The sequence below is a fragment of the Myodes glareolus genome, chromosome 17 (assembly GCF_982192425.1).
Source record: "Myodes glareolus chromosome 17, mMyoGla1.1, whole genome shotgun sequence".
In the NCBI taxonomy this organism is placed as follows: domain Eukaryota; kingdom Metazoa; phylum Chordata; class Mammalia; order Rodentia; family Cricetidae; genus Myodes; species Myodes glareolus.
The window spans coordinates 20,380,035-20,400,790 of NC_142042.1; the positions used below are offsets into that span (position 1 = coordinate 20,380,035).

A 20,756-nucleotide genomic window follows, 5' to 3' on the forward strand; every position below is an offset into this window, starting at 1 on the left:
ACGTAAAGGTTAGAAATGAGGACTGGGGAAATAGTTCAGTTGGGAGAACACATGGCTGTGCTAAAGAGGCTCTAGGTTTGATCTTCCGTACTGTACTCTCTAAAAGCATAGAAATATCTCTCTCTCTCTCTCTCTCTCTCTCTCTCTCTCTCTCTCTCTCTGGGCGTGAGTGTGTTTGTGTGTGTGTGTGTATTTGCGCACATGCACATCTGTGTCTGTGTGCTTTGACATGCAGCTTCATGAACTAACCAAACAATCTATGAGCAGAGAAGAACATCATGGCAGCAAGCCTAGAGTAACAGAATGTTAATGTGTATGAATTACTAAAATATGTCCTCTGAGAGTAAAGATGACCAAAGAAAGATGGGGTCAACTAAAGCCACACAAGCCCACAATGTATTTTCTCTATTCTCGTGAGTTTCCAAAAGCATATCCATTCCACACTGGACTGCATACCTTGGTCAATGAGTCACAACCAGAGTTTTCTGCCCCCCTACCCTACTCCCCCACCCCCGTACGGAAGAGGTGAGCATGGATCCTGCAGGCTGTGATTTCCTCTACCCAGACTAGTGCCCTCTGCTCATAACTTTGTCATAGGATGTTGTTATCTGCTTGATTTTTTTTAAAGGATATATATGACTGGAGAGGTGGTTCAGTAGTTAAGAACCCTGAATGCTCTTCCAGAGGACACAGGTACCATTCCTTTATACCCACATGGCAGTTTACAGCTGTCTGTAACTCTAGATCCAGAATATCTGACACCTTCTTCTGGCCTCTATGGGTACAAGCCATATATGTGGTGTAGACAAATATGCCAGCAAAACACCCACACACATAAGAAGAAATAACAATTAAAAGATAAGAAGTGCTCAATAGTACAACCTATCTTATAAAAGAGAAAAAGACTATTTTCATTGTTATAACTTTAAATTATGTGTAGTTTATGTGTGTGTGTGTGCAGGTGCCATAGAAGGCCAGAGATATTGGATCTCCTGAAGCTAGTGTCATCATGCAGACGCTAGGAACTCTGGTCCTTTTCAAAACATAGATGCTTATAAATGTCGAGCCATCTTTGCAATCCTCAAGCTTCCTTTTCTTCATCCCAGGTAATGTTGGGCTCTCTAGCCTTGCTACCTACTCTCAAAACGGCCCCAAACTCTTCTAACAGGTGTATTTTAAAACTTAATTATTCTATATATAATCACAAATTCTAACTAGGGTTATCTGTTGCCACCCATGAGTCTCATCTATTTCTCTTTTGTTTTTATTGGTGATCTAAGGAAGTATTTGTGTATATATGTAAAAACACTTTTGCTTATTATTTCAGTGGGAGAACATTAAGAAAGACCCTGGGCTGGGGAGATGGAGCAATGGGTGGAAGTACTTGTGGTGAAAACCTGGAGAACTGAGTTGTTCAGTATCCTGAAGGTCCGGCTCCCAAGTTACTACCCAGGGTAACTCAGAGACTGCTCCTCCAAAGTGAGGATTGAAAGAGTTCTGTGATAGCTTCACACACAATCTGAGGGTCGTTCTCTCTCTCTCTCTCTCTCTCTCTCTCTCTCTCTCTCTCTCTCTCTCTCTTTTATTTTGCAGTTCTCATTCCCTTGCTCTATAATTGTCTCTAATTCTCTGCTTTAATTCTCCCGTGCTTTTTCAGATACCTTGTTTAAATACATATTTTACAGGAGGCTTGAGGCCATAAAAAAAGTTACAAAGCTACTTCTGAAGGTCACAGCACATTCCTTGAGTAAATGATGAGGGACAGAGCATTTACCATGGCAACACAGGTTTCAAAGTTTCTGGTATAAGACTGCGACCAGAGACTGGGGCCACAGTGTTGGGTGAGACAAGAGCTCTGCACACAGAGTGCAGACTTTAGCAAGTGACGATTTGGGTAGCTTTGAACCTAGGACTTCAACAATTGACATGACTATTCTTCCGTTGAGCGCCATCCCCAGCGCCCAGACTCTGCTGTGTTGTTTGTTCTGCAAATCAACAAAAACTTGCTTTTTTCTTTTTTCCTCTCCTTGTATGAAATAAAGCTTACAAAGAGACAGAGGACATAGTTAATATCTACTTTCTAACTCGAATTTTAAACATTGAAACAAGACTGTCATTTGAATTGGTTGATGTCTTTTCTTGGGCACTTCTGGCCCATTTTCTGTTTCCTCAGTCTAGCTCCTCACTTGCAGCATTCGGTTTCTTCTGTACGTACCTCCCAAAACTGACCCTTTCAGAGTACGTCCCGAGAAGAACAACTTGCTGCTGATGCTGAGCTGAACCCAAGAAGCAATTGCTCCAACGATCACGCAGGCCCCATGGTCCTTGTTGCAGGAGGCCAGGGCAGTTGCCTGTTGTAAAACAATGTAAGACAGAAAAAGAATAAAACCACCTACTTCCGAGTTGGGCCACTCTTATTCCGCTTGACTGCTTAATGATCTATGACTTCCTTTCTGATTTCCCCTGTCCCTTTGGAAATAGCATCAATATTATGAAGATGTTCTATAACATAGGTGAGTTACTGTTTCTTCCTAGAATAGTATTTGGGATTTTAGGATTCGGCAAACTGAACAGAGATGAAAACCGTTATAGACCATTGTGGTAATAAAATTAACAATAGTTTCTGTAAGGACTATGATTGTGGGTGGCTGGTTTGAGCTGATGGTTTACTTTTAGATATCAAAAGTGATAGTCAGATGTTTGTGTACTATGTCATGCTAACAAAGTGATCACACACCATCTTCCTATTCATTATTTTCAAACAATTTTTTTTTTCCAGAACAGACAGGGATAAAGGCTTTGCTATGTGCTTGAGTGAGAGGGTTATCTGCAGTGAACTCTAAGAAAATTGGAATTCTGGGAAAAATACTCAGGTTGGAAAAGACTCCTCTTTGCTTTCTTTCTATGTAACTTCCTGAAAGATGGGTCCATGCAACAGTAAAGCATCATTCCACCGAGACCAGAAGACAGCTCTCCTCAGAGCCTGGTGTGATGGCCTTCATGTTTATCTCCGTGTGTTAGCCAGGTTCAGGCAGAAAAGCCACCAGTCATTGAGTCAAACGAGGAAATGCTTGGTGCAGAAGCTCACACCTGCCATGGAAGATTTTACTGAAAGACAAAAGCTCATTGTTTTCTAGGCCGATTGAGCAGAGCCTTATCTCTCTGACGTTTCCTGGCTTGACAGTCTTTGGCATCGCAGGCCATCTGGGGTCATATAACCTCTGACTGGGGGTTCTTCATGTTTAATTGAAGAAGAAGTATTTTGAAACAGAGGGGTAAACAAACGCAAAAGCAGACTTGCAGATTCTATTGGAAAGTAAACGGACAGAATATCCTAGTGGGTTTGTTATGGATCGCAAGGAAAATTGAGTAGAGGGACGTTGAAGGAATTGTAAGATGTTCATTCAGTTAAACTAGCAAACAACAACTGGTGTAAGATGCGGGTAGTTGTCACTTCCAAAGACCACGTACCACTATTTCTGGGTTTCCAGTGACCTCAAAGGAGAAGTCTGTTCCGCCATTCGTCATATCAAACAAGACTTTCTGAATGGGACTGTCAAAGTCTCGCGGGCTGATGCACTCAGTGGCACCCACTGTCTTGGCCTTCGCAAACTTGTCTTTGTTGGTGTCCACAGCGATGATCCTGGCCGCTCCAGCTGTTTTACAGCCAATGATGACAGACAGCCCGACACCTCCAAGACCAAACACAGCACAGGTGGAGCCTGGGGTCACCTGGACACAGATCAAAACCAAAACAAACATGAACATTCCCCTCTCTGGTAGAGGGTGATGCCAAGTCTCATGCTAGCAAGGAAGTTTCTACCAGCGAGCTCTTCCCCAGTCCTCTGTGTCCACAGTGACTCTGGGACGCCAAGACAGTTGCTTTGTGTGAGACAGAAGGAAGTAGCGTTTTCGAGTAACTTACACCTAGAGAATTTTAGTTTCTCAGGCTGTTTCTAGGTGTGTGATACTTTTACCACAGGAACAAAAAGTTACCTACAAGGAGAGTTTCAAGTCCCAGTGGGGAATTTGCATAAATGGAAGTGACGTGATGAAGTTTCATTGCATCTTAGGATTCATTTGGGCAGAGTATGTCGTTAGTTCTAGACAGTTTGGAATTATTTCAAACACCTCCATCTTCTTGAAAATTTCCCTTTCTCATTTCTACCAAATTACTTCAGAGTCATTGCTCATGGAAGCGCTTTCTCTCTCTCTCTCTCTCTCTCTCTCTCTCTCTCTCTGTCTCCCTTTCTTTGCAGCATGCAGTGTGGCACCAATTTAAATTGACCCCCTTCCAACCTGATATAGTGTGCACTTGGAACATGCTCTAAAGACACAGGAAATAAAGGCCTACTCCTCAGCCCTTGACATTGGAAATAAGTATCAGAACCTTCTGAAGGAGCCCAGTGGAAGGGAGATCTCATGTAAGACTGTATGCCCTAAGGGGATTTTAGGATACCAGCTCTCTCTCTCTCTCTTTTTTTGTCTCCCATTTATAATCTTTTTGCCCCACTCTGCATTCTCTGCCGTGACTTCCTGCCCCAAGGTAGCCCCCAAGACTGTGTCACAGACTAAAATCTCCAAAGTTGTGAGCTAAAACAAACCTTTCTTCTTTGCAGTGTGGCTACTATAGGTATTTTGTCCCAGTGACACAAAGCGATGAAGATACATCCCATCTCTGTGCGGAGCCTGGAGACTAAAACACAGTGGACAATGCAAAGACTTAAATATCAAAGGCCCCTTAAAGAACTGAGCTGGGATGGTTCGAGTGATATTCCAAGAGAAGGAGCTAAACTGTAGCCCATTCGCTCAGAGTGAGATTCCCTGACCAGTGTAATCACCTCTCCATCGGTTCTCTTAAACCCTTAAAATTTTATTTGGTGTAGCCTTATGGGAGTAGGTGTGGCCTTGTTGGAGGAAGTGTGTCACTGCTGAGGTGGGCTTTGAGGTCTCATTTACGCTCAAGCTGCGCCCAGTGAGACAGACTACTTCTTGTGACTTGTGGGTGTAGATGCAAGAACTCTCACCTCTTTCTCCAGCACCATGTCTTCCTGAATGTTGCCTTGCTTCCCGTCATGATGATAATGGACTAAACCTCTGAACTATAAGAGAGCTACCTCAATTAAATGTTTTTCCTTTATAAGAGTTGTGTTGGCTGTGGGGTCTCTTCACAGCAATAGAAACCCTAACAAAGACATCGGTGTACTTGGATTGAATCCAGGACCTTGTGCATACTAGGCATGCGTTCTGTCCTTGAAGGACATCTTCAGTACCTCTCCCTTTCTTTTTTTTTTAACATTCACTGATAAGTAATATACTATTAAATTAGAATGTAAACTTGATGAGTTTTTAGCGGCAGAATAGTGGAAACGTTCACTATTGCTTGTTGAATTAAACAAACTGGAATATGGGAAGATATAGTCGTATTATAATTGTATTATATTTGAAGTCTGTATACCTATACTCCTGGATGTCAGGGAATGCATGGGAAGGCAACCAACTAATTTAATAAACTTAGCAGTGCTTAGAGATAAATTTGTTTGCTTGTTTTTTCCTGGGGTATGATCATGTGGTACCCCAACGGGAAAGGTATTTCACTTCCTTATCCCACTAGTTCTATTTTAAAATGGATGTAAAAGCCCCTCACCTTGGCAGAATTGATCGCAGCACCAAAACCAGTGGCAAACCCGCAGCCAATTATGCACGCTTTCTCCAGATGAGCATCTTCATCAATCTTGGCGACTGAGATTTCCTTTATGACTATGTATTCAGAAAAGGTGCCTGTAGCGATATATTGATGCACTATCTTCCCTCTGCAGGTGATTCTGCTGCTGCTTTCAGATGTCAGATGTGTCCCTGACAGTCTTTTTTATAGGTGAAAGGAAACAAACTTTATGTTGTATTGAAAAGCTTAAAGCTCTTCAGTGAAACCGAATTAGACTTTAAGAAGATGGAGTTATAAAGACTTACCTAATTTCCTTACACATGTTGTTCTTGGAAGTGAGGCAAGTGTTACATTCTCCACATTGTGGTATACATAAGATGATGACTTTGTCACCTAAAAAGTAGAGTAACTTATTAGGGTGCTAGTGTTAAGTAGTCTGGTTTCTTAGGATGTCAACGGCAAGGCACCAAGAAGATGTGATAATGAAGAACTATTTCCACGTTTAATTGTGTTTGGCTACCAACATAGTTTCAGCATCCTGTTCAGTCCCAGGCCAAGGCTGAATCTCTATGAGTTGGCCCCAGATCTACCCACTTTGTTAGGCACTTTTGGAATACCTAGGCAAAGAGTTTAGTTGCGTGCCTTTGTGGTTGGTGGACTGAAAGAAAATGGCCCTCAAAGGGAGTGGTACTATTAGGAGGTGTGGCCTTGTTGGAGTAGGTGTGGTCTTGTTGGAGGCTGTGTGTCACTGTAGAGGTGGGCTTTGAGGTCTCATGTGCTCCAGTTATGTCCACTGAGACAGTCCATTTCCTGTTGCCTGCAAGTCAAGATGCTCGACTACTTCTCCAGCACCATGTCTGCCTCCACGCCACCATGCTGCACCATGATGATAATGGACTGAACCTCTGAAAATGGAAGCCACCCTAATTGTTTTCACTTTATAAGGGTTGCTGTGTTCATGGTGTCTCTTCACAGCGTTTGGAACCCTAAGACATCTTCAACTACATCTTATGTCCTCTACATTAATTTCTACTGTGGGGCTTGAGTCAAAATAGATACAGTGCTCAAAAAATGAAGTCCAGGATTGGGGAAAGATTGGTCACAAGCTGTGCTTTATGTTGTACTTCATCTCTCTCTTTGTGGCCATGGAGAGCAAACATATTCCTGTTTATTTTTTGTGTGTGTGTCCTTTGTATCTCTATGTTCAAATTAGGAGGAGAAGATCAGAGTGTCTTGCTTGGGATGAGTTTACTAACTGATTCATTGTCTGATATTGCCAAGTATAACAATTTAATATAAATTTTAATTTAAAGGCTTTGTTAGAATTTAGGCTCTTCTGTTTTGGTTTTAGTTTTAGGAGGTCAAAGATCTCTGCAATGAAGACTTCAAAGCTGAGAAGAAAGAAATTGAGGAGGAGAAATTAGAAAAGGGAAGAGACTCCCATGCCCGTGGATTAGCAGATTGATCATCGTGAAAGTTACCATCATATCAAATTATAGATTCAATGTAATCTCTATGAAAATTCCCATAACATCCTTCACAGAAATAGGAGCCCCCCAAAATCCTAAGGTTCATATGGAAGTCCCAGGAAGAGCCAAAACAATCCTGAGCAAAAAGAACAATTCTGTATAAATTATCACACCATGTTTAAATTTGTATCACAGAGTTATAATACTAGGACAAAAGCAGACAGGTAGGTCAGTGGATCAGCATAGAAGACCCAAACTTAAGTACATATTCCGATAGCCGTCTGATAGTTGGCAAAAATTCACACCGGGGAAAAGACAAGAGCTTACACATATAGTGATGGGAAAAACTGGTCTTCCATACAGAAGTTTGAAATTAGGCCCATATCTATTACTCCTCCCTCTCCCCCACCAAAGAAAGAAAAGAAAAAATAAAAGAAAAAGAAAAGAAGAAAAAAACTTGAAATGTGAAATCTGAAACGCTGAAACTGCTAGAAAAAAGCATAGGGGGTACCCTACAAGATATCAGTGTAAGAAAGGGCTTCCTGAGTGGAGCTCCATTTGTTCAAGTAATTGAGGTCAAGAATTGACAAGTGGGGCCTCACCAAACCAAAAGGCTTCTTCTGTACAACAAAGGGACAATTCAGTTGCTTGAAGAGGAAGCCCAGAGTGGGAGAGGGTGTGTGCCTGCTGCATATTTGATAGGAGATTAATATCCAGAATAGATGAAGAACTCAAAGAATGGAGGATCAAGGAATCAAACAACTCATTTTGAAAAATGGGCTAACGACCTGAACAGAGAGCTCTCAGAAGAAGTTAGAATGGCCAAGAAATATCTAAAGAATTGTTCAACAACCTCAGAAAAGAAGGATATGCAAATTAAAATCACTTTGAAATTTCATCTTACCCCAGTCAGGATGTCTTAGGATCAAAAAACAACTGTTCAACTAATGATGGTAAAGATGTGGGGAGCGGGGACCTCCTTTGTCACTGTTGGAGACTGGAATCCACTCTGGATTTGCAGTCATTTTGAAATAAGCATGCAGACTTAATTAAAAAAAAACATCAAAATTTGTTTACTATGTGACCTAGCTAAACTAATTTTTGTCGTAAGCCCAAAGGACTCACATTATTCTACTCTATAGATAATTGCTCAGCCATAATTACTGCCACTTATTGGAAACAGTGGCAAGATAAAGGCTGCCTATATGCTCCTCAGTGATGAAAGTATAATGGGATCATGGTCTTGATACACAACCCAAAGAAGATGAATTCATGACATTTCCAGGTAAGTGGATGGAGCGGGGAAATACCCTGGGTCAGGTAACCTGGAGAGACAAATGTTGTATGTTCTCTTATGTTTGTGAATTTGTATTTTGTATTTGAGTATAAATCCTGGAGCAATGTCAGAAGCCAGGAAGACACAAGGAATCCTGGGAGAGAAAGTGAGGAGGAATTCTAGAGAGAAGGCCGTAGAACAAAGATGCTGTGAAGGAGGAAAGGGAAGAAATGGTGTGAGGACCAAACTGGGGAGGGAAAAGTAGGGTGATACAGAGGGAGAAAGAGTCAGGAAGGATAAATAACACTAAAAGTATTGGAAAAATCCATAATGAAATATTATTTTATAAGCTTAAAAATAAACATATAACAAATATGTATATTCACATATATACACATCTATACACATACATAAGTACACAATATGTATACATATATACATACAAATATATATCAATGCACACATTTATGCATGTCTATACACACATATAAACATGCATATATATGATTTATACATAACCATACACACATACATATCTAATACATTTGCACATCTGTACCCACATTTATACTTATCTGTATACACAATACATACTTTATATCTAAATATACACATACACATCTACACATGTATTTATACATATATATACACACATACACACACATCTTATTTAAATGGAGTTTCCAAACATCAGGTGACAGTGCTTTCTCTAGGAGACACAGACTATCAACAACCCAATGCCAGTGAAAGTCCACCTCCCTTCAAGTTGTTGGCCAAGGGGATCCAAGAGACCCAACCAAACAATATGGGCCACTGCCCTCACTTTATTTACCTAATTATTCATTTTTCTCTCCTCACTTGTTCGCGCTAGATTGGGTGCACTCTACTTCAAAACGTAAATGAGAAGACTAAAACTCATGACAATTGCCCTGTAATCTAGCGACCGTTCTGATCATCCCCTCTGGGAAGTGGGCAGAGTTTCACCTTTCTTTTTATTTGCTTCATTGTGACACACATAAGGGATGCCCTTGAATTGGTTTTCTGCTGTGGGCTCCGAAACTCGCCGTTTCTTGAGGCCGGATGTTGCTTCCTACCTGTTTTCACTGTGCTTACTCCTTCTCCCACACTCTCGACTATTCCAGCTCCTTCGTGGCCCATAATGATGGGGCAAAACTGGGAAAGGTCCTTATCAGCCAGACTTTTTATATCCGTCCCACAGATTCCTGTGGCCACCATCTGCGTGGAAAGCACAGAGAACTGAGATTTGCCTGTCGCGAAGGAACTTCAGATCTGCTGCTCTGAGACGGTTTCTAGTGCGTCGCTTCTAGTCAGCACTCATTTCTGACAGCTGTCAATAATTAGTTCTGTAAACGAGCGCGGTGTTCTCCCTCTACTCATTTCCAAGCTAAAAATGTTGAGTCACAGTTTATTGATTTCAGAAGAGAAGCTGGGGAAGCTCACCGTGTGCATTGGTGAGTGGCTTCTCCACTGCTGTGAGAAAGTATTCCAAACAGCTCGCAAAAGGAAGAGTCTACCCTGGGCTATTCTTTCAAAGAGAGACCTGAGGAATGGAGGGAGGGGTACGGCAGCAGAGAGCCAGGTCAGGAAACTGAGAGAACACATCTTCAACCAAAAAAGGAACCAGAGCGCATTCTAGATGTAAGGGAAGGCTGTGAACTTCCAAAGCCTGTCCCCCATGTCTTCCTCTGTAACAAAACACACCATCACCAACAGCACCATCCACTGAGGTGAGTGGATGAGCCCAAGGGGGGAAGAGTCCAGTTGAAATCACCTCAGTATGGTGCTGAAGACCCGACCTGGTTTGAGAGCAGAAGTGTGGAGGAAGGCAACTAATTATAGGATTAAAAGGTTGAGGCATTAGACAGAATATAGTAATATTTCCTATATTAACTAAAGTTTTAGTTCATTTTGCAAAACACATTTAAAAGGTGTGTTAACAATCCTGCTTTAGTGTAAGTCACAACTCTGTTGTGCTGACACAACTGAAGAAAGTGTATTCAAACCTCTTGGACCCAGAACTGCACCCACCAACCTGTTTTCATGTTCATTATTTTGTTCTGGTTCTGACACTATAGCTGAAATGCTCCTGTTAATCTTCGACAGGCAGGTTTTTTTTTCTTTCGTTATCACAATCACCTGGATGACAATGGCTAGTGGCACCACCCCCACTCAGCCCGTCCCCTGCCTGCCATCACCTCACTTGCTCTATATTTTGGTTCAAATGCACAGGTTAGAGAGTCACATTGCAGCTTGTCAGAAAATGGTTGGGTGTCTTGAGTCTAAAACTTGTGAGAGTTGTAACCTTGCTGGAGAGTACTCGACTGGGATGTTAAATACCACCCTCCTCGCTCAGTAGAGAATAGATATCAGAGAAGGTTCCTTGAGAGGAGGATATGGTTTGTGTGGGTAAGGGAACTTAGAATTATCTCTCTGTCGTCCATCCGTAAATAATACATACTTTCCACTGCTGTAATGGAAATGATCTAATGACGTTGAACTACAAGTCACACGAACTGCTTTCTAGCTCTCTGGGAGCCAGCTGGAGTCATCTGGGGATATGAGCTCTCCAAACCAATCAATGAATAACTTCAGAATCTCGGGGATGAGATGCAGTTAGCATTTTCCAAGCTGCTCAGTGATTCCAAGCACTAACCAAGCTTGAAAACCCCCATCGGGTGAGTTTTCTTAGTCTACTAAGCAGTGTGAACAGACACCAACCCTCCCTAACTCTTCCTGGACAGAAGAAAAATGCAGCTTTCTTTTTGAGTAGGAAATTCTGAAAAAGATATATAATTTACAGCGAACACCTTGGGTATGACGTGGAAATCTGGGTTGTGTTTTACCTTTATTCGAACTTCCTTTGCCCTTGGTGGGGCCACTTCTATCTCCTCAAAGTCCATCGGGGCCCCAGGCATCCAGAGCACAGCAGCTTTACATTTGATCACCTGGGTAGAGCAGATGACGGGAGAAAGGGAGACTCAGTAGATCTGAAAGGTACTTAGACTCAAGAGGAAAATAAACAAATTGGAAAATCTAAATATATACTGAACCTGGTGGCTGTTAGACCAATATAATTTTTCTTAAGCTTTCAGCCTCTATATTTAAATTGGTCTGACAAATAACATATATTTGTAGAAAAGCACACATATAAAAGGATGGATAGTTCTCTCTCTTTGTCCTCTCTGTAAGAGTCTTGCTATGTATCCCAGGCTGTCCTTGATCTTGTGATCCTTCTGCCTCCACGTCCCTGAGCTGCCATTACAAGCACACGCCACCACTCTTGATTAGATGCTAAACATTTGCTTTTTATTATAAATGAAATTGCCCACTAGTTACTTCAGAGTTGTAATGAAATTATAATGTGGGCTTATTTATTATCTTAGATATGAAGGATTTAGGAGGGAAGCACTGAGTTATGGAGCAAGAGAGAAGTCCATCTAATGGTGGTGATTAATAAATAGTGATGGAATGATTGGAGATTGATGTTGGAGAGATTCCTGATACAAAAGCAGTTCTTAGGAGTTCAGGTATCAGCCCATCATCTTTATTATAAATTATCTTCCATTTTTATGTATTCAGTCACTACTTTCGTATCATGGGGAAGATTTCTCCTAAAGATGTAGATACGCATTTTTATGCTGTTTGACTGTCTTCCGTGTAACGTGAACTGAACATGTTAATATATAAACAAGTCATTTTTTCTCTCATCTGTACCCTAGAGGACACAGTACACAATCTGCTTTCCCTGTTTCAACCATGAAATCCAATCATTCATCCAAGGCAGAAATGCAGGAATAACCTTAATTTCTCTCTGTCCTCATTGCCTGCAATCAGACACTTTCTGGAATCTGTGCCCTCCTTTCCTTTCTTGCTACTTGTGTGTGGTCTGAACCCTATATTGCCTTTCACATGACCCATTGAAAAAGAGCTTTCTGCTCCACTGGCTGGTGTTATCATCTTCAGATGCATCTCCACACCACTGCATCAGCCATCTCCCAGACTAATACATTATTAGTGATGCTTCTGCTAGCTGCTTAACAGCATCCATGGACACCACAGTCTCCTTATCTCTCTGCAGTCCTATTTTCTGCCACTTTCTGCCTCAGCCTTGCTTTCTTAGAGATTATCAAATGGGAGATGCTTTGGCCTCTGTACTTTTCCTGAGGTTTCAGTTGCTTACAAAGTCTTGTTCTCTATTACCTGGTGAGTCTCTATTTCTCAGGAAAGTTTCTCTCTCAGTGCCACCTGCTCTGGGAAGCCAGTGTAGGTTTGAAAATTTCCTTGAACTGCCATCTTCCAGATCTCTTTTGCAGTCCTTGCACCGCTTTTAGCTAACTATTACAGTGTAGAGAGTTAGGTCTTTGTATGATTACGCGATGCTTGGTTTAAAAATGGAACACTTGAATGAAGAGATAATTAACTTAGCTGGAATTGATATAATGTTAATTATTATTTTGATAATCCTTATTGTCAGTTTGATAATTCTTGGTTTTTCTCCAAAAAAGTTCTTTGATATGAGTGCCAAGATATAGGCCTTAGAAAAATTTAATAAAACAGATCATAGAGATATTCAGATCCACACAGATGAATTTAAAAGAGAACCAATTTTAGCATCACATTATAAGGTTAGAGAGGATCTGTTAAGGTTTTCAAGCAACCAAATTTAATGTATCCAGCAGCCTTACTGAAATTGCCAAATGATAGGTATCTTCAAAGCTGTGTAAGAGCTGAATGGACTCCTGTGAAAATGTTAGATTTAAGGAAATTCAAGGAAGTGATAATCTCATATGGCATGTATTCACCTTTTGTGAAGAAGATGTTAAATTTGTGGTCAACTTGTAGTAGAATTATCTCTCAAGACTGGAAAGACTTGGTTATAGCAGTCTTGGATCCTGGTCCTCAATTACAGTAGAGGACTTGTTGGAAAGATGAGGCTAGGGCTGGAGGTATAGACATCTCTCAAGACCAACTTCTTGAAGAAAGAGATTATGCTAATGTGCAAAGGTAATTTCTATATGATGACTACACTCTGGCTTTATGCTGTGCAGCAACTTTGAATACCTGGGACAGTATTGAAGAAGTAGGAAAGAAAATCAAGTCATTTACTAAGGTTATACCAGGTTCCAAAAGAAACCTTCACTGAGGTTTTTTTTCCCCCAAGATTGACTCTAGCTTTAAAAAGAATGATACCAAATTCAGAAGCTAGATGAATAATAATAGAATCTCTGACTTTTGAAAATGCTAATGCACAACGCAAAACAGTAATTAGGCCTTTAAAGGCAAGATGAGCACCCTTGGAGAAATGGGTCTGAGATACAACCAATATTGAATCTCATGACCATGATGATGTTTGGATAGGAGAGGTGATTCCAGAGATTTGAAGAAAAATCGATTATGTCGAGTGTTTCAATCGCAATAAACAAGGTCATCTAAAAAGGGATTGCAAACAGGGTGCTCCTAGAAACAATGCTTTCCCTAAGAGTAATCCACACAGAATGCCCCTCTCTTTTGGAGTATGCAGAAGGTGTGACAAAGGCAGACATTGGATGAATGAATGTAAATCAACAAGAGATATTTCAGGTTGGCCAAGATCAGAAACACTGATGACAACTTATGCTGGAGTGGTTGTGGGGAAAAGGGAAAACTGCATTGCTAGTGAGAATGCAAGCTGGTACAGTCCCTTTGGATGTCAGTGTAGTGATTTCTCAGAAAATTAGGAAACAACTTTCCTCAAGACCCAGTAATACCACTTTTGGGTATATATCCAAAGGATGCTCAATTGTGCCACAAGGACGTGTGCTCAACTTTGTTCATAGCAGCTTTGTTTGTCATAGCCATAACCTGGAAACAACCTAGATGCCCCTTGACCAAAGAATGGATAAGGAAAATGTGATACATTTACACAATGGAGTACTACACAGCAGAACAAATAATGACATCTTGAATTTTGCAGGAAAATGGATGAAGCTAGAAAACATCATTTTGAGTGAAGTAACCCAGACCCAGAAAGACAATCATCACATGTACTAACTCATAGGTCGTGTTTAAACATAAAGTAAAAAAAAATCAGCCTACGAACCACAATCCCAGAGAACTTAGACAACAATGAGGACACTGAGAGAGACTTACATAGATCTAATCTACATGGGAAGTAGAAAAAGACATGATCTCCTGAGTAAATTGGGAGCATGGGGATCATGGGGGAGGGTTGAAGAGGGGAGGGGAGAGGAAGGGAGGGAAGCAGAGAAAAATGTAGTGGTGTAGGAGGTCCATCTGTCCATGTGTTGCTTTCATTGGTTAATGAATAAAGAAACTGCTCTGGCCTAGTTGATAGGGCAGAACTTAGTCAGGCGGGGAAGACAAAACTGAATTCTGGGAGGAAGAAAGGGGAGTAGGAGAGAAGCCATGGATTCTTCACCTGAGACAGACACTGGTTATACTTTTACCTGGTAAGTCACTGTCACGTGGTGATACACAGATGAATAGAAATGGGTTAAATTAAGTTGTAAGAATTAGCCAGTAAGAAACTAGAGCTAATGGGCCAAGCAGTGTTTTAATGAATACAATTTCTGTGTGATTATTTTGGGGCTAAGCCAGCCGGGCAGCTGGATGGGATGAATAAGCAGGCTCTCCATCCTTGTAACATGTAGAGCTCAATAAAAGTCAATAAAAAAAGGGATATTCAGGGTAACCCTTTTGCTGTTGGGAAACTCCCTGGGGGACCCTTCTGTAGACCCCATGCCTAATTTGTTTCAGTCATTCGCTGTCATCATGGAGGAAATGTCTTCCCAGAGTAATTAAGGAATCTAGTGCCTTTTGTGAAAAGCATGATATTTCTCTGGATGATAGATAGAACAGCTTTAGAAGATAGAACAAAAATTTAAGGAGAAACCATGAAAATATTGTAAAGATTATATTCGAACAAGAGAGACCTCTTGATTAAGGGAGATAATAGTTCATCAAACAGCTTGACCATTCAATCTAACCTAGCTTATATGATTAACAAATGCTTCTTTGTTCAGATATAACTTTCTGAAAGGTAACTTCCCCAAAGTTAGGGTTGGGACAGGGTTTTGTTTTCATCTTTTCAGGAGAATGAAGGCATCCAGGTAAGGAATCTGAAGACCACTGGACAAATGAGACATGTGAAGAAAAAGGAAAAATCATCCAAAAAAGTCACAAGAAAAAGAGTAAATTAGCCCATTTGTATATCGTATCTCCAGCAGGATAAAATTTCATAAATCTTCCCAAATGTTTGTGTCTGCTGTTCTCTACAGACACATAATGCAAATGGTCTTTTTGTAGTCCCAGTTCAATTGAAAATTAAAGCTGCTTTGGAGTAAATGTGTACCTCTCTCCTTCTCTAAACCCAAGCATGCTTATTAAAGTAAAATCCAAAATCTCTGTCTCATGTCAGAAGAGTCGCTTGATATGGGACAGAAGAAAAACCAAAACTTAGGAACTATTGTATTACCACTAATCTCATAATCCTTTGGTTTTATTTTGACTCTTTAACAGCTTTTCTTAAGGCATAAATATTATCTCAAATTAAAAGATTAATATATATATATATGCATATATGTATTAAACTTTTTGTCATGATATTAATGGTCATTATAGTACTAACTGATTTTAGGATATGTAGTGACATTTCAATTGCATTTTAATAAATAAAGCTTGTCTGGGGGTTGGGAGACTAACACAGCCACACTGGTCAGCCTTATAGCCAGGCAATGGTAACACACACCTTTAATCCCAGTAACCCCACTAGTTGCTATAGAAACCGGGTGATGCATGCCTTTAATTCCAGTGGTGCATGTCTTTAATCCCAGCCCTAGAGAGGATTATAAAATGGGAGGAGACAGCTCTTAGTCACAGTCTCATTCTGAGATTCCTGGATCACCATTTCAGACTGAGGTCAAGGTAAAAGCCAGTGGCTGGCGGCTTTGCTTTTCAGATCCTCAGGCTGAGTGCTGCAGGAGTACCTTCCACTGCTTCAGCCAATAGTCACTGAAGCATGAGCCCACAGTGTTGTGGGAGCGCCTTCCGCTCCGTCAGCCAATAGCTGCTGAAATACCAGCCCACTGGGGCGTGGTATATTTCTCTTTTAAAAAGAGTCACAAGTCTTAGCTCGGGCCTCTTGGTTTTGGCGCTTGGTTCCGGCTCCTGCTCCTGGCTCCTGCTCCCGGCTCCTGCTCCAGCGACTAGGCTCCCTTCCTGACGGTTGATGGTGTATTTAAGTTTTACCCCTCAAAATAAATACCCCCTTAAAACATAACTGATGTGGGATTGATTCGCCATTATTTGGTGCCCGAACGTGGGCCCTTTTTCCCACTTCGTGGTGCGGGCCTAGCAGCCTGAGAGCACACAGTCCCTTGGCGGCCCCACGGCCTTTACAGTAAAGCCTGCACTGGATCCCAGCTTCATTCAATAGAATCGGGCTGGGGACTTTCCGGCTTCTGCAAACACCGTGGAACTCGGGCAAGTGGCAACTCTACCACCACTCAGGCAGTGTATTCCCTGCAGCCCCAGCTGAGTTTGGCTTGCGCTGCTAGCCTGAAAGTAACCTCTGGATTTGAGTGTATATATATTTCAGAATCTTTCTGGGTCAGCACCATTGCCACGTGGATTCAGGTGCGCCCCCGCCACTTACTGGCAGAAAGGGTCATTACAGATAAGATTTTTCTTTTCTGTTGAAAACAAATAAATAAATACAATTTCTTTTGATTGAACATGTCAGAAAATATTACTATCCACAAATTCAATGGCCTTTTTAATTGCACCATGGAGGATATCCTCCATGAGGTTTCTGATATTCCTCTTACTTGGTTATTTCTGGGACTTGTCACTTTTCTGGTGTTTGGATATTTTATAAGGATGATGCAGTCCTTCAAGATTGAATCAGCAATGCTGAGGGCAGAGATTAAAACCTTAAGGACAATTCAGACTGACACCAACCTCTTCAAAAAAGAGTTTGGAGTTTTCAAGGAGGAGACTAGATCACAGTTTGGAGTTCTCAAGAAGGAGACTAGATTTTTGTCTGATATGACTCGGTCGACTGACCAAAATATCAAGAAGGTACAGTCTGATATTGCTTCTTTAGAAGGGAGCTTCACTGCTCTGGAGGAGGGGACAACCAAAATGACTTGTAACCTCCAGTCCATGACTGTAAGTGCTGAAACATTAGCTGAGAGGATTATAACCATTGAATGTGAAAATCGGACTTTATCAAAAGGGTATGATAGATTAATTGACAGGGTTTCCATACAAGAAGGCACAGTACATGCCATGAGGATTATGTCCAAGGAGGATATGGTATCTCTAACGGACAAGCTCCACGCCTTAGAATTATCAATGAAGGCAATTGTGTCCAAGGAGGAAATGGTGTCCCTGATGGACAAGCTCCATGCCTTAGAATCGTTAATGAAGGCTTTGGAGCATAATACTGGACAGGAGATTCAGGACTTACAGAAGGCAATGGTGAGCAGATTTAATAAGATTGAGGAAATCATAGACTCTGATGAACAGGAGCAAAAGGTAGAAAGGCAACATTCACCTCAAAAAACTCTCAGTCTACATAGAGTTATACCTGCCTTTCCAGTAATAACATCAGAAAAGATAACTGGCTCCAAAAACCCTAAGGTCATTAAAGAACATACATGGGAGCCTATACGTATGAATGATCTGAAAGAATTTAAACAAGAAATTGTGAATTATGGACTACATTCATCCTTTGTTAGGGAGATGTTAAAATCCGGGGCTCTGAGCAGCAGGGCCACTTCTCAAGATTGGAATAAATTAACGTCAACTGTCCTCAAGAACAGACTTTTATGGCATTTCAAGTGCCTATTCAAACAAGAGGCCAGACTTTTACAACAACAAGAATCAGCAAAAGGAATTGAGGTTTCACTAGATCAAATTTTAGGGGAAGGACTTTTCTCTGATCCTCAGGAACAAACTCTTTATGATGAAAACATTTTATCCATATGTGCTACAGCAGCTCTAAGGGCCTGGGACAGGGTTCAAGACTCAGGTCAGAGAGTAGAATCATATATCAGGGTCAAACAGGGTCAGAGAGAACCCTTTAGTGACTTTTTACAAAGACTAACTAAGGCTGTACAAATAGGGATACCTGATCCAGAAGCAAGAAATATAGTTATTGAATCTTTGGCTTGAGAATGCCAATGTAGAATGCAAAAGGATCCTGGGGCCTTTAAAGCTCAGATCAGCGCCTTTGGATGAATGGGTTTTACATACAATGAATGTTGATACATTTGATTATGGCAATGAAACATGGGTGCAAGAAGCAATTTCCAAAGGTAAAAGGAGACATCAGATTACAAAATGCTTTCATTGTGGCAAAATGGGACACGTGAAAAGGGACTACAGACAGTGGAATCCCAGGAATAATGCCTCTTCTAGGAATAACAGGAATAGGAGGACTCAGCCTTCAGGTTTATGTAGGAGATATGGAAAGGGTAGGCATTGGACGAATGAGTGTAGGTCAACAAGAGATAAACAGGGCAACCCGTTGCCATCAGGAAACTCAATAGGGGGCCTCTTGAAGGCCCCCATGACAAATGTGGTCCAGTCATTTCCGATCACTGCAGAGAACATGCCTCTTCAGGGAAATTAGAATGACCCATGCCTGCTGTTAAAAGCAATAACGGCCTGAAGGATGAGTTAAATGTGGTGAATGAATCAAGAAATCTAAGAGGACAAAGTAAACGGATATTCTGGCAGACTTCTATAAAGGAACAAAGACCACAGCTAAGAGTGTGTGTAAATGGCAAACTTATTACTGGCTTACTGGACACAGGTGTGGATGTAAGTATCATTACTCCAGAATCTTGGCATCCGCATTGGCCTCTTCAGGAGGTAGATATTCAGTTCTTAGGAATTGGAACCCTATCTCGAGTAAGACAAAGCACGAGATGGGTCAATTGTATAGATCCAGATGGACAAATAGGAAAACTAAGGCCATATGTAGCCAATATTGCAGTGAATTTATGGGGCCGTGACCTATTGCAGCAATGGAATACCCAAATTAACATTCCTGCTGCTTCCAGAGCCTATATTTCTGAGGACAATATTACAAGATATTACAGATGGTGGAAACCAGCCATTAGAGCTATACAAGAACACAACACAATTGATGGCCCTTCAGAGGTATCAACAGCCATGCCTCTACAATGGTTGACTGAGAAACCAATATAGACTAAACAGTGGCCTTTAGCTGAGGAAAAGTTGCAGGCTTTAGAACAGCTGGTACAAGAGCAATTAGATGCTGGACATATAGAAGAATCTACCAGCCCTTGGAACTCTCCTGTATTTGTTGTTAAGAAAAAATCTGGTAAATGGAGAATGGTGACAGATCTTAGAGCTATCAACAAGGTTATTCAACCTATGGGCCCTCTGCAATCTGGAATTCCTCTGCCCTCCCTGTTACCAAAGGGATGGCCTCTTATAGTTATTGATCTGAAAGATTGTTTCTTCACTATGCCATTACAAGAAAAAGATAGAGAAAAGTTTGTCTTCACAGTGCCTACTTATAATAACTCTCAGCCTGCAAGGAGGTACCAGTGGACTGTCCTCCCACAGGGAATGTTAAACTCTTCCACCCTGTGCCAATATTTTGTAAGCCAACTATTGAAAATTATACACAAACAATTTCCTAAGTCCATAATATACCACTATATGGATGATATCCTGATATCTGATCAAAACAAAGACACCTTAGAAAGGCTGTTTGAAGAAGTAAAAATAGTATTACCTAAATGGGGATTGCAAATTGCTCCTGAAAAAATTCAGAGAGGAGATTCTGTTAATTATTTAGGTTACAAAATAGGTTTACAAAGAATTAAGACTCAAAAGGCACAAATCAGGAGAGACCAGTTACGAACTCTTAATGACTTTCAAAGATTATTAGGAGACATTTCCAGTCTACGACCAGCTGTTGGGATAACACCTGATCTAATAATTCATCTAAACAAAACCTTAGATGGTGACAAAGATTTGAATAGTCCCAGAGAATTAACAGCTGAAGCAGAAAAGGAACTGACAATGGTTGAGAAAAAATTACAGGAGGCACATGTAGATAGGGTGGATCCAAATCTTAGCTGCATTCTAGTCATATTGCCTTCCAGAATTTCTCCTACGGGAATTTTAATGCAGAGGGAAGATACTATTTTAGAATGGACCTTTTTACCACACAAACCAAGTAAAAAATTGAAAACATATGTAGAAAAGGTCTCTGAATTAATTATAAAAGGTAAACTGAGACTTCGTCAATTAGCAGGTATAGAACCAGCAGAAATTATAGTGC

The 20,756-nt window shown here is 41.0% G+C and overlaps 1 protein-coding gene across 2 annotated transcripts in view; it reads right to left on the reverse strand.

Annotated features, from left to right (window-relative positions):
• LOC125414715 (alcohol dehydrogenase 6) overlaps positions 1-20,756 on the reverse strand; it is a 40,799-nt gene that overhangs the window by 3,468 nt on the left and 16,575 nt on the right. For both annotated transcript variants that reach the window (XM_085677657.2, XM_048456852.3), the window contains exons 2-7: positions 11,275-11,376; positions 9,505-9,646; positions 5,971-6,058; positions 5,648-5,864; positions 3,472-3,732; positions 2,216-2,351 (exon numbers count right to left, since the gene is read on the reverse strand). In XM_085677657.2, coding sequence (XP_085533783.2) covers positions 2,216-2,351; positions 3,472-3,732; positions 5,648-5,864; positions 5,971-6,058; positions 9,505-9,646; positions 11,275-11,376 — 946 coding nt within the window. The remainder of the gene's footprint in view (positions 1-2,215; positions 2,352-3,471; positions 3,733-5,647; positions 5,865-5,970; positions 6,059-9,504; positions 9,647-11,274; positions 11,377-20,756) is intronic.